The following is an 18051-nucleotide window of genomic DNA, read 5'->3' as shown; positions in this document are numbered from 1 at the left end:
ATTTTGTTCTTTATTGCTGAGTAGAATTCAAGCACTCTGTATGGGGAATGAGAGGGAGGCGAGAGCCCACCAAGTACCGTGTGCATGAATATCACTGTCAACATGATTTAATTAGGATGTTGAGACTACACAGCACCAATACAAGCATTAAAAAGTTTCAGGAATATATATATGTATGAAATTTTAAGATGCATAACTTGTCAATGCCTTAATAAGGTACCCAGATAGGAGTTTTTGACAAGTACTCCTTGGCTTCCCACCAAACATACACAAAGACATTGAAAATTCTAAACACTAGGAATTAAAACTAGTAATCCAATACTAGACCTGGGAGGAATTTCTATCAGCTACTGCAAAACAGAACTATATATCATTTGAAGGCCAAGCCTGTTTTTAGCTTGAAAGGTGGCCACATGATCATAACCTGCACCCTCAACTAAGAGACCTGAAGTCTGAGCATCAGAACCCAGCAGAGTAGAAATGGCACTGACCTGGCTGTCTTTGCCTGTTTAGGCAACCAATATAGCTATAACCCCAGTATATTTCTTCCCATGGTCTTCTGAGACACCTCTACCCCAAAAACCACAGAGGAGAGGAAGGACCAGATGGGTGTTGAGGTGACGCACACCAGAGCTGGAAGCTCAACTTCAGTTGCTAAGATGTTGTTAGGACAAAAGAGTGACCTGGAAATAGCTTTCCACATCCTCCTTCAGTTCATCTCACTGGGAGAACAGGCAAACACTGCAGAATCATTTAAAGGTTGTCGGACATTGGAAACAGGAACTGAACACAGGAAGGGCCCCAGTGGAAAGTCTGAGAGGTGCAGTCTAGTCTACCAACACAGACACAGAGGATCAGGGAAAAGGCACATCACAAACTGACCCCCAGAGTGGGTGCTCTGTCCTCATCTGGACCTCTGGGAATCCTCTGTCAAGACAAGTGTCTGTGACCTTGAATCATGGTCTTGACTTGGCTTCTAGGGCATGGCAGTCCTGGGTCTTTCCCTACCTCCATGGACACATTTTTATATCTTTAAAGCTGAAGGACCCCCAGGACTTGATCCTTGTACATACTCTACACCCTAGCTACAGTCAGAATCTTGGTGATGACCTGATTCTCAGTGTAAGTTCCATTCCTTCACCGATGACCCTACATTTCTATCGCTGGCCTAGACTTCTCTTTTGAGCTCCACATGTTTACAGACAATGACTCACCGTTGCCATTTAGATACCTAATAAAGTTCACTATCTTTAAAACCAAACATGTGATCTCCCTACCCCACTCTTCCAGGTACACCTAAACACAAACTCTCCATTTAGAAAATGACAATTTCATTTTTCTGGCTCCTGAAGCCAATGTTACAGAGTTATCTTTGGCTCCTCTTTTTCTCTCCTGCCACATCCGATCCACCATCAAATTCTGTCAGCTTTATCTTCAAGATGCACATACACGTTCCCACATAACCAGCTCACCACTTTCTACCTCTTCTGCTCCTACCCTGTGTATGCAAACATCGGCTTTTGCCTTGACAGCTTCAACAGACTCTGAGCTGGTTGGTCTCCTTGCTTTGACTTCTGTCATTTTGCAAACTATTGTTCACACAGGATTTGCTAATTGTTGGGGGAAAAAATAATGCCACTTAGTATACTGACCTGGAGATAGCAATATAACTTTCTGAAAGTAATTATTTCATAAAAGTGAAAAGACTTATGTTGTGTTTTTTCCTCCTGACCCACATGCTACAACACAGGAAGCTCGGAGTCTATGGTTCTTCATGTAAGTACTATTCATTTGTAGTTGAGAATAGATAAAATGACCTGTGACACTGAATTAATGCCTGATGGCACTGTTTACATTAAGTTGAGCTGGGCATGGTGGCACGTGCTTGTAATCTCAGCATTTGGGAGGCTGAGACAGGAGGATTGCAGTTCGAGGACAACCTCGGCTACTTAGTGAGGCCCTTTGCAACTCAATGAGACCCTGTTTCAAAATTAAGAATGAAAAATAGGGCTGGGGGTGTACCTTGGAGGTAGAATGCATGGGTTCAATCCCAGAATGAAAGAAAGAAGAAAGAGAAAGAAGGAAAGAAAGAAGAAAGAAAGAAAGAAAGAAAGAAAGAAAGAAAGAAAGAAGAAAAGAAAAGATGGAAAGAAAACTAAAATCAAGATGCAAGAATTAAAGCATAAACTGGGGGCAGTAACAAGGAGAATTAACAGTGCAGAAATTGAACGAGTGGTTTATTCAATTATCCAACCACTACATATTGAGGATTTAATGTATGTCAGGAAGAGAACAAAGCAACAGAAACTCTTTTCCATGCACATGCAGGGAGATGGACAAGCATAAGTGCAGTTTGTGGGGGTATAAGCTGGTAGCCCTTTCTAGAAACCCCTTTGGCAATATGTATCATGACAGCCATAACATGTATAATCTTTGAGCCAAGGATTACATGTCTATGAAAATAAAAAGATGTGATCATAGAGGGCCCACAAAATTTGTATTACAAATATATTTTATATGTAATACAATTAAATATGCCAAAAATTAAATACAAGAAACAGAAATGTACACAATAGTGGAATCATCAGCTAAAGATCAGCAGAGCCCAAAATGGAGTAATATTTATTCAGAAAATAAATAGAGGGCTGGGAGTATAGCTCAGTGGTAGAGTATTTGCCTAACATGCATGAAGCCCTGGGTTCAATGCCTAGCACCAAAAAAAATATCACTTTTCCTCAATAAATATTATTTTTAAATAATTAGAAATGAAGAGCTGCATGTGGTAGTGGATACTTCTAATCCCAGGACCTAGAAGGCTGAGAAAGGAGGATGGCAGGCTTGAGATCTGTCTCAACAATTTAGTAAGATCTTGTTTCAAAATAAAAAATAGAAAGGGTTACAGGTATACCTCAGAGTTAGAATGCTCCAGGGTTTAATCCCCAGTAACAAAATAAAATAAAATAATTAGAACTAATGAATAAGTGCTCTGCAAAACTAAAAATTGGAAATAACAATATATTATTTTCCACATTAACATTTAACCACACATTGGAAACCTATTTCAACAGAGTTCTCATATCTTAGAGCTACCCCCTCCACTTATAATATTATAAGTGGTTCAAGCAAGTTGATCTTTTTGCTCACAGAATTCTATTCTTACATTTCCACTCCAAGTTTCTAAACTAGGGTACTTACTTTCACTCTATAGATTTTCTAAACTCACCAGGGCAACAAAATAAAAGATTTTATTCAAATGGTGCAGCAGTTCATTACTCTCATTACCTCTTGCCATAAAAGATGTATTGTATTCACAAACATAAACATATCTCAAATAAAGTTCCTCATTAAATATTTTCAGTAAAAACATCAAGACTGTGGACAGTATTTTCACATGTATACACATAACACGTCCAATGGCACATTTTGTGTTCAGTTTGTTATATGTCAGTTATACCTTAGTAAAGTGGTAAAATAAAACATAATCTCAAGAAAGACCATCTACTGAAATAAGATGTAAAGGCCCGAATGGGAGACATATACACACAAGAAAAAGAAGAGCCATTCCTTAATGCATCAGCAAGTTTATTTACAAATGCGGCTGAACAGAATTGCTCACTGGTCTCTGGAGAAAACATCTGAGATAAAAACTGTGGTTATTTTTCATTAATGAAAATAAGCAGCTTTCTACTGCAAATGGCTTAGCAATAGTTCTGGTAAGGAAAAAAAAAGTTCCCTTCATCAAGCAAATAAAACATTACATAAGCTAAAATTTTTTTTCAATCATATTACATAGGTGGATAGAATACAGAAAGCAAATTTAGGGGTGAATTTAAATGAAATTTTCCAGGTGGGTCAGCATTAACTTAGTAGGCATTACATTAAACAGAGCAAATGCAATTACATATTTATATTAACTATTTCAAATAATGTTTAAGAACCTTTAAAAAAACAATAAAATACCCTCTTCAAAACACCACTAAAGAGTCAATCTAGATCATTATCAGCTTCCAAAATATCTTTTTAAGTTCTTGGTTTTTTCTTTTGTGCTTTTAAGATGCTGAATTCAAAAAGTAAATACTGCACTTTTCCCCACACATAATTACCTTCTTATAAATAAACAACAAAAATACAGTTTCTACCAAGACTACACTGTTCCTATGTGATCTAATGAGGCAAGAAGAAAAAAAGTTATTCTTTTTTTTTTTTAAAAAAAAAGAGCAAAAAAAAGACATACAACACATATTTATAGCTCTACATCAGCAGCAACCCCCTCTTCTTCTATCTGCAACAGCGCTTTCGCATGGAGACTTACATCACATGGCGGTTGGCCGTCCAGCTGATCGGGCAAGGAGAGAAGAGAGAAAAGTGCTTAGATTCAGAAACATGTGAACTTCGCCACATGGGAGTCATAGCAGTCATCACGCAGAAAGTGACCCAGGAGGTAGAAAGAGTAACCTGTCATTCAAGCTGGGCACATTACAGCCTCTGGGCTCTAGAATTCTTTTTTGTCAAAATGGAATAAAAATTGCTGCTCACAGAAAGAAATGATATTCAACTCTCTATTATTTGCACTGAAGGGGAGAAAAGGCATGGGCGATGTTAATGATTCCAAAAGTCAATTTTATATTTGGCTTTGGAATAGACAGAGAAAAGCGCACACACATACACACGCTGCCCCCGGTTCATGCCCAGCCTTGACATTCTCCACCCTCAGCGTCCCAAGTCCGTCCGTGGGGAGGGCTGGACAGCTGGGGAATGAAGGCTCAGAAGCCACAGCATATAAAAGAGAGTTGATGGGCTTCAACCATTTCCAAAGCACTCTTCACGTAAGGGGCCACATAAATACCTCAGAGTTCAAAAGCAAATGGTTTTGCTGATACCACTGAAACACCCTTTTACAGTAAGGAAGAAACACGTTACCAGGATCAAAGATCAAAATAGACATAGCAGTAATGGTTGTCTTACCATAGCTATACACAATACACGACCTAATGATGCTATCCTACATTTTATAACAGAGGAACGCATGCTAAGACACAGCAGTAGTAGCATTTGAAGTTTTTGAACAACTCGATTTTGCCAAAAATGGCATGAGGGAAACACCATATGGCCAGATAAAGGCTCTCTTAAAAAAAAGTATGAATTGATACACGATTATAAAATAATATGAAGCATAAACTGAATTGTTCCTTGTGACTTTAAATGATTGTTTTCAAAGTTGATTATATTCTAAATCACATAATCAAAGCTTATTGTTAGATCCTAGAAAGAAGTTGCTGCTGAGAGGCTGGTCCCGAATCAAGCAGCAGATCACAGCCTACGCAGAAGATCCACATTAACTGTCTGTTTTGGTCTCCCTGTGTTACGGAGGCATTAGAGGGTTCTCTAGACCTACCCAGACAACACAAGATACCACTTTAACATGTCGATAGGGGTCCCTCTCCACCTCCTTCACCCCACATTCCACCCTTTGTGTGGCTGGAACCCTGAGCATCAATCGACTCACCACACACCCTCTCTGAAGGGGACACACTAAGGTCCTTAACACCTAGAATTCTATGGCAGTGAGCCTGCCGGGGAGCTGGCTGCAGGCTCAGGAAGAGGCATGGGGACCCGGGTTCTCTTTAAAAGACAAGAGATTTTCTCTTTGATTTGCTCTCTTACATTTGAATCTGAGATAGCAGTCGTTGCAGTAGAGTTGGTGGTTTCTGATTCTGACTTCGGCTCCTGAGGAAGAACCTCCGAGGTCACACCCACAGGCCACACACTGAGAAAAAAAGACAAAAACCATTAGTCACCACAAGGAAGCTTGGGGCATTCCCAGTGAGGGGGGGGGGGGGAGGGAGAATGCAGCTTCTAAGCTCTTAGATATATTTCAACACAGAAAAATAAAAATAAAAAAAATAAAGGGCCAAAAAATGATTCATAGATTAAAATCAAGCCTGCCAGATTGTACAGTAATGAATTCATAAAGCCAGTTTTAAGAGCCAAGATGACCATTTTAAATAGACTGAAAAATAAAAGCAGAAATGATTTGCTAATTGGCTTAAATATAGTCTTGATGCCCCGGGGGAATAGAGGGGAGCCACTACATGAAAGAACTGGCCCAAGTGGATGGAGACTGGGCTCTGACACTCCCGCCTGGGGGTGACTGCTCCCCCCTCCCCATATTCTGTGCATTAGCTGCAAGGGATCTCCTAAGGCCTAACTTCAAGTCTGGAGATTTCAGTTCCATGTGCTCAAACACTAGTTATTTTGATTCATTCTGCCCTGCCTAGGAACAGTCCAGGCAGAAAATATATACACTACAGGACCAATAACCCAAAGCCTAATGGAATCAAGTAGAATCAAATAGATGGGTCTCCAGAAGACAGTCGTGTAAAAACCAAGCAGTTATAGCCTTAGCTCTTTCTTGTGTACAAAAATCTATCGGGTATGAGCAGGCTGTGCAATGGTAAAAAATATTTATGATGGTTTTCCTTACATTTTTCTCCCTATTCAAAGCTGGGGTTTCTATCGCTGTGATAATTGCCATGTGTCCCTATGCCTTCAAGCACACTGGTAAATTACATTTTTTAAGGGATGCTCGTGGAAGCATGTTAGAGAACACATTGATGCACTGTCCATTTTATTTGCAGGATGCTAGCGGATTAGAGAGAGGAAACATATGGTTTCCAGATTCACTTTTTATAACGAGGCTCAAGACTTGAGGACTCAGTAGTAAGCAAGCGGTTTGTGATTCCAGCGTGGCACAGACTGACGAATAAAGCACCTAGCCTGTTAGTGGCACGTCCACACCCAGCGGCTCCCGGAAGCCATGCGCTCTCCAAGCAAAGCTATGCGGGCCTGCAGGCTGCTCATCTGTCTCACCTTAAAACAATGCAAATGATAACAAAGACCCAGGGACTCGATGATCATGGCGGCTCCTTTGCCCAGAACGTTACTACAGTAGGAGCACACGCGCTTCCCACTGACTGACCTAGATGCAGAACAAGAACGGAATGGAGGCTTTCAGCCGTGCAGCACGAGGATCGCATTGAAAATCACACTCTGGCATCAACATCAGTAACGATGGTTTGAGAAAGGCTCGGTGTAATTGTGGAAGAAACCCTTTCCCCAGCAGTGAAAGCCTGCCTGAATTATACCGTGACTTTGAATGATACACAGGTAGCTCCTTGACACCGAGTCACCTAAATAAACGATTTTAAACTAGCCTTTTGTGACACCATCCTCCCTGGTCATATTTTGTATTGAGCGATGCCGTCCCTTCTCTAATCCACTCTTATCTTCTTGCCAGTTAATCTTGCCAAAGTACACAGCTCTGATCACATATTTGCAGCCCTTGGAATGTTAAGAGCAGCGTCCACTTCCTTTGAGGGGTGTGGTGAGTCCTCTATGAACCTGCTCAGCTTTATACTTTTGTTCTGTTTTTTCTTTTTTGGTACTGGAGACTGAACCCAGGAAATTCTACCTCCAGGCTATACCCACCGCCCTTTTAACTTTTTTTTTTTTTTTTTAAATAAGGCCTTGCTAAGTTGCTGAGGATGTCCTCTAACCTGAAATTCTCCTGTCTCAGCCTCCTAAGTACTGGGGTTACGGGTGTGCAGCACGGTACTCTGACTGTACTTTCATTCTTAATTTCCCCATTTTTTATTTCAAAAAGAAGTATCATAGCCGGGCGTGGTGGCACATGCTTATTATCCCAGAGCTTAGGAGGCTGAGACAGGAAGATCGCACAGGTTCGAAGCCAGCCTAGACTACTTAGTGAGGCTCACAGCAACTTAGTGAGACCCTGTTTCCAAATACAGTGTAAAACAGGTCTGAGGTAGAAAGCCTCTGGGTTCCACCCCCAGGACCACACACACACAAAAAAAGAAATATCAGTGTTATTCTGGCTGCCTCTACAGAGAATGAAATCAACACTGCCAAAGAGCTTCCATTGAGATAGAAAAGAGGTCTCTGCTTTTCAATAGAAGTCTTAGCTCTACCAAGTGCTAAGAAGACAGACACCTTCGCCTTTATGGCAGCACGGTGCTGACTGACGTCCAGGGTCATCTCCTAGATCAAGCTTTCTCAGGACAGGGAAGCTCGAGGTCTATCCCTCTGTCTTTGGCTCTCCTAGCATGGGCTCCAAGTAAATGGGCCCTCTATTCTTTGCAGAGACTTCATCTGACAAATCAACTACATATCCTCACCCTTTTTCTCTTTCTTCACATTCTCTAAGACATATTTTTAGATCTTGGGATAAGAAACATTATTTTTTGGTGCATGTAGTACTACGGATGGAACTCAGGGGCACTCTACCTCTGAGCTACACCCTCAGCCCTATTCTTTATTCTTTATTTTGAAACAGGGTCTCACTGAATTGCAAACGGCCTCCCTGAGTAGCTGAGGCTGTCTACAAACCAAGATCCTCCTGTTTCAACCGCCCAAATGCTGGGATTACAAGCGTGCACCACCACGCCTGGGGAAACATTATTTTTGAACTAATAAAAATAGTTTTCTAGCCAGGCGTGGTGGCGCATGCTTGTAATCCCCGCACTTGGGAGGCTGAGACAGGAGGATCGCACAGGTTCGAAGCCAGCCTCAGCTACTTAGTGAGGCTCTCAGCAACTTAGTGAGACCCTGTTTCCAAATAAAATATAAAATAGGTCTGGGAGTATAACCCGGAGGTAGAACGCCTCTGGGTACCACACCCAGTACCACAAAAAAAAAAAAAAAGAATAAAAAATAGGGCAGGAGGTATAGCTCAGAGGTCAAATAAATGCCTCTGGGTTCCATCCCACACACACACAAAAAAATTGTTTTCTCATCAAAGTCTCAATAGCTTTAAAAAGTGTCTTAATATCAATATTTCTCCTTTGTAGTTAGTTTTCCATGTTTGATACAAGTAGTGCATGCAGGTGAATTCCCTTGGGTGACTAAAGAAGTGGGGCTATATGTACTTATGGGGTGCACAGAACTCTGTGAGAAATCTCTGCAGACCTAAAGACGCAGCCACGCTGACAGCTGAGCCTCACTCCCCAGCTCAGGGCGAGAGGCTGGTCAGAATGCTGTGGAACTCATACACTCCACACTGCGTGACCTACAGAATTCAGCTGATGCAGCTGGAACAAAATGTGGGCAAACCAGGTAATGGGTGAGCAATAATTTCATTAATCAAAATCCCAAGAAGCCGGGCATGGTGGTGCACACTTGTAATCCCAGTGCTTGGGAGGCTGAGACAGGAGGATCTGTGTTCATGGCCAGCTTCAGCTACTTAGTGAGGCCCTCCACAACTTAGTGAGACCCTGTTTCAAAATAAAGAATAAAAAATTGGGCTGGGGTGTAGCCCAAAGATAGAATGACCCTGGGTTTAATCCCCAGTACCACAAAAACAAAAACCCCAAAACGCAAACTCTTAGTTTTTTTTTTTTTTAACCTGGCTTGTTAAAAAAAACCTCCACAGACTATGAAGTTTGATTATAATGCTTTCCTGCTCAGTTCCTACAAAATGAGTTTGTATTATAGCCTCATTAAAAGAGTCAAACATTTTACAATACTGCTTTTCCTTATCAGTGGGAAAAGTGTTGGTAAGCTACTGCCTATTTTTACGATTCCACATGGAGAACTATTCAGATCTCTCTCGCATCTAAAACACTGACCACAAGCACAGGCCGAGACACGGGCAACGAACACAAATCCTAGCCATCTCTGATAGCATCACAAGACATCCCTAAATACTAACAGGGTAGCATGGCAGATACTAAGAACACCTTCTCACTTGAACTGAAAAAAAAGAACATTGGGTTTGACACTTTCAAAGGGCTTTTCTTTTTAACTGGGAAGCAACACAAGATCGGGGGAGATTTTAATGAACAGTATCTCTCTGTAGCTAAGCAAAGAAGGAACCCGAAGGACCTCACCTGCTGCGGAGCTGAGAGCCGGGCTGGGTGGCCGAGGGGGACTGGCTGCGCGGCGTGGGGGACTGCGGGGTGGCTGTGCCTGTGGCGGGGGTCTTCACGAGGCCAGGTGATGGAGGAGGCACGCTGGAGGACGGGTTCCGCATGTAGGCGCGGTTGGATGTGGACACCAGCTGTGGCGGCGGGCGACTGAAGTCTTGAACAGAGGAGGAAGCATAGACGCCCACAGACTGACTGTGCCAGGGGGACTGTCGCCAAGAGCCGGACCTCGGCGAGTCCAGGTTATCTAGAGACTCGCCTCTGAGACAGGGGAAGGATTCATCAACATAGGAGAAGATGTTCAACTAGAAATCTAGGCAACACATCACGACAGTCATTAGAAGACCCAGGTTAGGTGTTTTTGAGGTGGGAAATTACCTGAATCCAATTACATAAAAAATTACCTTTAACAAGCAAAAGACGCTTAAGTATCATGATGTTTCACATTTCGACCAACTTATTTTTATCTATTTGGTGCTGAGATAAAATCGGTACCAACTAAAGTGAAAAGAAAACTTCATTTTTAAGCTGGGTGTGGTGCCACACACTTATAATCCCAGCATTTGGGAGGCTGAGACTGGAGGATCGTGGTTCGCACACAGCCTCAGCTACTTAGCGAGGCCCTACACAACTCAGTGAGACTGTTTCAAGAAAATAAAAAGACTAAAAAATAGGGCTATGGGTGTGGCTCAGAGGTAGAATGCCTCTGGGTTCCATCCCCAGTACTGGGGAGAAAAAAAAAAACTTTGTAAAATAAAAGGTAGTATTAAGTGAGATTAGCCAGTCTCAGAAAGTCTGGGATCGTGTATTTTCTCTTATATGTGGGCACTAGAGAGAAAGTTGCAAACAAAAACAACTTCAGAGAAGACTAGAATGTTGGAAGGAAATTGAGGGAGGAAGGTATAAAGGGAATTGGAGGCTGGAGGAAGGACACGGAACAAAGAACGTCATGCTTCTCTATGAAGACATCAGTGCCAATCTCGCCAACACATAAAGGGAAGGAGAAGGGGAAAGCGGGGTGGGGTGCAGAGGGAGCCCCACCAAGAGATGTGTTCCCCTGTGAGTATATCATTTTGAATCTTACTATGATGTACAGTTACAATGTGCCAATAAAATTATTTTTAAAATAAAAGATAACATTAAGACACTCTTAATTTTTAATAGTGTAGACATATAAACCTTAAAATCAAATTCAACCCAAAAGTATATTTTAAGCAATTAAATATGACAGGTATTAGACTAAACATTTTCACAAAATTGTTAAACTTAGTCTTGCATAGTGTGGCAAAAGTTTTTGGTGTTTTTTTTAATCTCATAGAAGTTAACCTGTCTGTAGTCAGAGCTAGTTAGTATTGGCGCTTGGTTATCAAAGTCACTCTGATTCCCAAGGAGCCCAGCCCACGCCTCCTGTGAAGTTCTCAGTCAGTCACTGCCCAAGTCCTAACTCCAAATGATTAACGTCCACATTATAAGAAGCAGTAATCGCCCACTTCCCTCACATTGAATATATATTTAAAATAGGATTTAGTTCACAAACTGATTTTTGTGTGTGTGTGTGTGGTACTGGGGTTCCTGGAAGCCCATCTACCTCTAGGCTACACTTCCAAACCCATTTTATAGGTGTTATTTGGAAACAGGGTCTCTCAAGCCAGTGCGGTTGGCTTCGAACCTGCGCGATCCTCCTGTCTCCGCCTCCCAAGCGCGGGGATTACAAGCGTGCACCACCACGCCCGGCTTCACAAACTGACTTAAAATTACCTTTTGGAGTAACTTATTTTCAAGTTGCTCCACTGCATTGATTCTTTTAATGCAGTTCTTTAAGTCTGTCCTATCTTCCTGTTTTTAGAAGAATAAAATTGCTTAAGCTTACAGCAAAAAAAAAAAAAAAAAATTACCTTATGGAAAATCTCTCTTAAAGTTGTATAGTTACATTAATACGGTTCTACCTAAATTATCTCCAAATTATAAGGGTTTTTTTTTCTACATGGTCAATTATGTTGCTATAGCTTTTAAATATTGTCTATGCCAAGCTTAAACTATCTTTTATCATCACATGAAAAGAAACTCTTATCCAGCTGTCGCTCCTACTTGAGCCACAGTAGAATTTTGGCCCCACTTCAGACCATTTTCCCCCGATTAAATAAAAGGGCAGAGACAGAGCTACTGGTTCTTGTTCAACACCCTAGAGCTCAATATTTTTTCTACTTATCTTTCACCAAATCTTAGGTAAGCAAAATAAATTATGATATCTCTTCTGTCTAAATTAGCAACCGGTCTAGAAAGAAAGAATTTGCCTGACAATGAAGAGGAAGCAGTTCCCCAACCACCCGCACCTTCTCATGATCCCGGGCACACAGATAGGCTCTTTATTTATGCTGGCGCTGCGCTGCCGGATCCAGCTGTTGTCATTGTGCAGGGATGTCCTCTTCCTCATTTCCTGGAGGATCTGTTGTCTCTCCAGCTCTGTTCCTGAGGGGACCTGGTCCTTCTTGGAGCTCCTCTGTACAAAGGTAGTGCTGCTCCCAATTCGGTCTAGATATTTGTTACTTCCTAAAGTAAAAACACAACCGGAAGCTTCAGGATTAGTACCTTAGCAATGGCAGTAGATAAACCTCCAAAGATTGTACAATGTAAAATATAACATTGTGCTGGGTGTGGTGTCACATGCCCGTAACTCCAGTACTTGGAAGGCTGAGACAAGGGGAATCACAGGTTCAAGGCTAGCCTCAGAAACTTAGTGAGCCCCTCAGCACTTTAGGGAGACACTGTTTCAACATCAAAGAAAAACAGGGCTGGGGGTAGAGCTCAGAGGTAAAATGCTCCTGAGTTTATTCCCCAGTATAATATATAAAATTTTAAGTGTGTGTGTGTGTGTGTGTGTGTGTGTGTGTGTGTGTGTGACTGTGCCCATGTGCTAACATTATCAATTTCCAATGATGCAGTGGCTGCATGAGAACAGAAAGCACCTGCCTCCCCTTCCTGGAAATGCCACCCATGCACCCAGAAGCACCAGTGCACCAGGAGCACACTCAGGATAACCACAAGGCTGCCTACAAAAGGAAAGGGCCAGGACCAGGACGGACTGCAGCAATGTTCTGTTACACGGTAGCCATTCTGTCTTCCTTCTCCCTTTTTTCCCTAAATTAAAACAATGGAGCACACTTGCTGGATATTTGCTGACACAATTCAGCAAGGACATGGGGAGTTCCTTGGGGAAAAATAAATAAATAAAAATTTCCCCAGGGAGAGAGAAAGACACCTACACATGAATCTCTAGCTGACATGAACCCAGTGTTCACACTGGCAATCACAGCATATGTCCTGCCCAAATCGTAGGACTAAGAACACATTCAGCCAGGCGTGGTGGCTCACGCTTGTAATCCCAGTACTGGGGGGGCTGAGACAGGAGGATTACACAGGTTCAAAGCCAGCCTCAGCTGCTGAGTGAGGTTCTCGGCAATTTAGTGAGACCCTGTTTCAAAATAAAATACAAAAAAAGGTCTGGGTAGCCAGGTGCGGTGGCGCACGCTTGTAATCCCAGCATTCGGGAGGCTGAGACCAGAGGATCATGGTTCGTGGACAGCCTCAGCTACTTAGTGAGGCCCTCCACAACTTAGTGAGACCCTGTTTCAAAATGAAGAATAAAAGCCGGACGTGGTGGCGCACACTTGTAATCCCCGAACTTGGGAGGCTGAGACAGGAGGATCACACAGGTTCGAAGCCAGCCTCAGCTACTTAGTGAGGCCCTCTGCAACTCAGTGAAACCCGGTTTCAAAATAAAGAATAAAAAATAGGGCAGGGGGTGTAGCTCGGAGGTCGAATGCCCCTGGGTTTCATCACCAGACCCATAAATAAATAAATAAATAAATAAATAAATAAATAAATAGTATGAAGCTGCAGCCTTTAAAAAAAAAAAAAGGTTTGGGAGTGTAGCCCAGAGGTAGAAAGCCCCTGGGTTCTATCCCCAGTACCAGGAGAAAAAAAAAAAAAAAGAACATGGAACATATTCAGTCCCTAAATTTACTGTCATGAACAGGAAAAACAGCCTGGTCATCTGAATGATATTTATTTCTGCTCTCAGAAACTTGGAGAACCATAATATGAACTGTTGAATTTATTAATGATGACAAAGTCAGGTTTTATCCCGAGGGCTTTGCCTCTTGAATTTGTTGATTAATTTCTCATTTGGGTAAAATATCCATAACTTGGAAATACCATGTGTGCCTTAATGTGGGTTAGGAGACTTTAAACATTTTCTTATTTTCTTTCTCTCTCTTTTCTTCCTTCTTTCCTTCCTCCAGATTCACTGCTATTGTGATTTTTTCACAATCCATGGTTTGCGCCTTAGTCTGTCTTCCAGTAAGCAACAAGCAGGGCTGCCAAAGGTTTCTACACACTGCTCTGTTTAACAGATCAATGTGGCCAAGTTTTAAATAAAATATATATTTTTAAAATGCTTTATTAGCATATTGAAACTATTCCATTAAATACTTTATAATTTTCACTGTCTGCTAGGCAGGAGCTTGTACTTAGTAAAGGGGATAAAACCCACAAACACACACAAACCCGATTAAACACAAACCAGAACCATGAGCAGTATGACTCTAGAATTACAGTTGCTGTTACTAAAAGACAACGTGTTTTACTCTGCAGAGAAGATAATTGATGCAGGTTAAAAGTATTTCACGGAAGATCAAAATGTTTAAACTATAATTTTAGTAATGGCTAGAAACAAGTTCAGAGAAAAAGAAACAGGAAAGCCAGAGAAACGTCTGAAGACTAGAGAGTAACCATGTCAGAATGTATATGCTAAATTGGGAATTAAGAAAAAAGACAATTTGATTATAGAAAAGATTTCCTAATGCAAGGAACAGCAAATAAAGGCTAGAAAGGAAAAATGGGACCAAGTAACAGAAAGTCTTATATATTCAAGGCCAGGAGTGATGATGGTACCATGAATCCTAATGGAAACTAAAATTTCTACAAGATTTAGCCAGAGTCACAAACTAGCTGCCTCTAGAACACTCTGGCCTGAAGGTATGCCATTTCACTCATAGGGTATTTAAAAAAACAAATTTTTTAATTCCTTATCAATAGTTAAAAAAAAAAATAGTACATGAACCAGGCATCGTGATGCCTGCCTGTAACCCCAGTACTTGGGAAGCTGAGACAGGAGGATTGCAGATTTGAAGTCAGAGCATTGTAACTTAGTGAGATCTTGTTTCAAGGTAAAAATATAAATTAATAATAATAATAATAATTTAATCCCCAGTACCACAAAAATAGACAAATAACAACACATAAAAATACTATTTTTTTTCTTGTTTTACATCTTCTAACAGTGAGAGGCTTATGTTCCCCCGCATGTCAGGGATGAGCTGAAGCCCGGACATGCCTGCCCACGTCAAACTGACTGGCAGCCTCCTTATGCAAACGCTGTTTAAAATGCAAACTCTGCTTAAAATGATGCTAGCTTACTGCTTAGGGTTTCTTTTTTCCTTAATATGTAATTTCAGTTATATGAACTCCTCAAAAACACTTTTTATAATAACAATATCATATTCCAAATTGGTTTTTTGAAGTTACTAAAATAATTATCATTTGAGATTTTTCTCATTTATTTCAAATAATATACAACTTTTAGGTCCCTTGACATTCTGGAAGTCTTTTCTGTCTCTTTTTATATTTCTCAGATGAAAAATGAAATCTGATAAACAAAATTGTGTCAGCATCACTTTGCAAAAGCCCTATTTCATTAGCTATTTGAGAACCACTTTAATCTCCTAGTACTCTTTCCATAATAAAGTCAAAATAAACACAGGATAGCTGTTTTATTGTTTTTATATGCAGCCTCTAACAATTGTATTTTCACTATTTGTTCTGAATTCTAGCCTTAAAAATACTGATCATAGCATGTGATAGCCCCAAAAGGCAATCATGCTGAGAGAATTTGACAAAAATTATACTTACCATTTTTATTTGTGGAATAATCATTCAATTCTGTGGTAGATTTGGATTTATTCCTAAAACAACAAACATAATATATTAAATATGCCTCATTAAAACATGTTTTAGACTTTGAAACCCCTCTCACACCATTAGACCAATATTCTAGACAAAAAGTCAGTAAAGATGCCTCAGACCTAAAGAACACCATTAACCAAATGGACCTGTTAGACACATATAAAATATTCCACCCAACTACAGCAGAGTTCACATTTTTCTCAGGTGCTCATGGAACCTTCTCCAAAATAGATCACATCATGGGCCACAAAGTGAACACTAACAAATTAAAAAATGTGACATGCTTTCAGACATAATGAAATGAAACTGGACATCACCTATAAGAAGACCCAGAGAAACCACATAAACATGTGGAGACTGAACATCACATTGCTGAAGGACGAATGGATCAAAAAGAAGGAGGGAAACCAAGAAATTTCTAGAAACAAATGAAAATAGAGATACAACATATCAAATCCTCTGGGATACTTTGTAGGTATTATTAAGAGGAAAATTCATAGCACTGAGAGACCACATAAGAAGAACAGAAAATCACCAAATAATAACCTAATGACATACCTCAAAGCCCATGAAAAATAGGAACAATCTAACCCCAAAGTAGAAGACAAAAAAATTATTAAATCAGAGCAAAAATCAACAAATTAGACAATAAAAAAATAGAGAAAAATCAACAAAATCAAAAGCTGATTTCTCAAAAACATTAACAAGATAGATAAACCACTAGCCAACTTAACCAAAAAAAAAAAAAATGATAGAATCGACAAAAATTACAAAGAGATGAAAAAGGTATTACCACTGACAGTGTAGAAATCCAGAGGATTATCAGAAACTACTTTGAAAAACTATACTCCAATCAAATGGAAAATCTGGAAGAAATTGACAACTTTCTAGATAAGTACAATCTTCCTAAACTGAGTCAAGAAGATATAGAAAATTTAAACCAACCAATAGCAATTAAAGAGATTGAAACAGCAGTACAGGCTTTTATTTCAAAGAAAAGCCCAGGACCAGATGTATTCCCAAGTGAATATTATAAAACCTTTATAGAAGAGCTAATCCCAATACTCCTCAATCTATTGTGAAATAGAAAAAAAGCGGGACTCTCTCAAATACATTTTATAAAGCCAACATCACATTAATACCAAAACCAAAAAAAGACAGCACAAGGAAGGAAAACTACAGGCCTATATCTTTGATGAACTTGGATGTAAAACTGCTAAACAAAATACTAGCAACATGCATTCAAAACCACATCAAGAAAATAATACACCATGACCAGGTAGAGTTCATCCCAGGATGCAAGGCTGATTCAACATATGCAAATCAATCCATATAATTCATCGCATAAACAGAAGCAAAGACAAATATAATATGATCATTTCAATAGATGCTAAAAAAGAATTTGACAAAATCCAACATCCACATATGCTAAAAGCACTGCAGGGAATCGGAATAGAAGGAATATACCTCAACATGATAAAGTGCCATAGGCTCACAGCTAACATTAAATGGGGAAAAACTTCAAGAATTTCTCCTAAAAACAGGGACAAGGCAAGGATTTTCATTAACACCACTTCATTTCAATATAGTACTTGAGACGCTAGCCCAAACAATAAGGCAAGAAAAGGAAATCAAAGGAGTATAAATAGGAAAAAAAGAACTCATATTTTCACTATTTGCAGACGATGTGATACTATACTTAGAAGACCCAACAAATTCAACCAAAAGGCTTATATATCTGATAAAAAAAATTCTTAAAGTGTCTGGATATAAAATCAAACTTAAAAAATCAGAAGCTTTTCTGTATACCAACTATGAGTCCACTGAAAGAAAAATCCAGACACTTCTACTCAAGATTTCCCACAAAAAAATAAAATAAAATACTTAGGAATAAACTTAACAAAGGAGGTAAAAGACCTTTACAAAGAAAATTATAAAACATTGAAAAAATAAATCAAAGAAGACCTTAGACCAAAGAAGACCTTAGGGAAAAAAAAAATCTTCCATGTTCAAGGATAGGCAGAATAAATATCATCAAAATGGCCATACTTCCAAAAGTGACCTACAGATTCAATGCAAAACCCAT

General features: G+C 40.1%; 1 protein-coding gene across 2 annotated transcripts in view; it reads right to left on the bottom strand.

The window, feature by feature from the left end:
• Positions 1-4243: 4243 nt before the first annotated feature.
• The window catches only part of LMO7 (LIM domain 7), a gene marked incomplete at its 3' end in the record, with an annotated part of 65010 nt that continues 51202 nt past the window's right edge, over positions 4244-18051 (bottom strand). The window contains exons 19-24 of one of the 2 annotated variants that reach the window (XM_080688948.1): positions 15912-15964; positions 12275-12491; positions 9906-10202; positions 6871-6979; positions 5665-5767; positions 4314-4336 (exon numbers count right to left, since the gene is read on the bottom strand). In XM_080688948.1, coding sequence (XP_080545074.1) covers positions 4314-4336; positions 5665-5767; positions 6871-6979; positions 9906-10202; positions 12275-12491; positions 15912-15964 — 802 coding nt within the window. Of the gene's footprint in view, positions 4337-5664; positions 5768-6870; positions 6980-9905; positions 10203-12274; positions 12492-15911; positions 15965-18051 lie in introns of both variants that reach the window. The other variant, XM_080688949.1, reaches the window with a different exon arrangement.

Source organism: Muscardinus avellanarius (assembly GCF_963383645.1).
Source record: "Muscardinus avellanarius genome assembly, chromosome: 2".
NCBI classification, from domain to species: domain Eukaryota; kingdom Metazoa; phylum Chordata; class Mammalia; order Rodentia; family Gliridae; genus Muscardinus; species Muscardinus avellanarius.
Note: the sequence above shows the minus strand (reverse complement) of the source record. Positions and strands in the feature narration are given on the sequence as shown.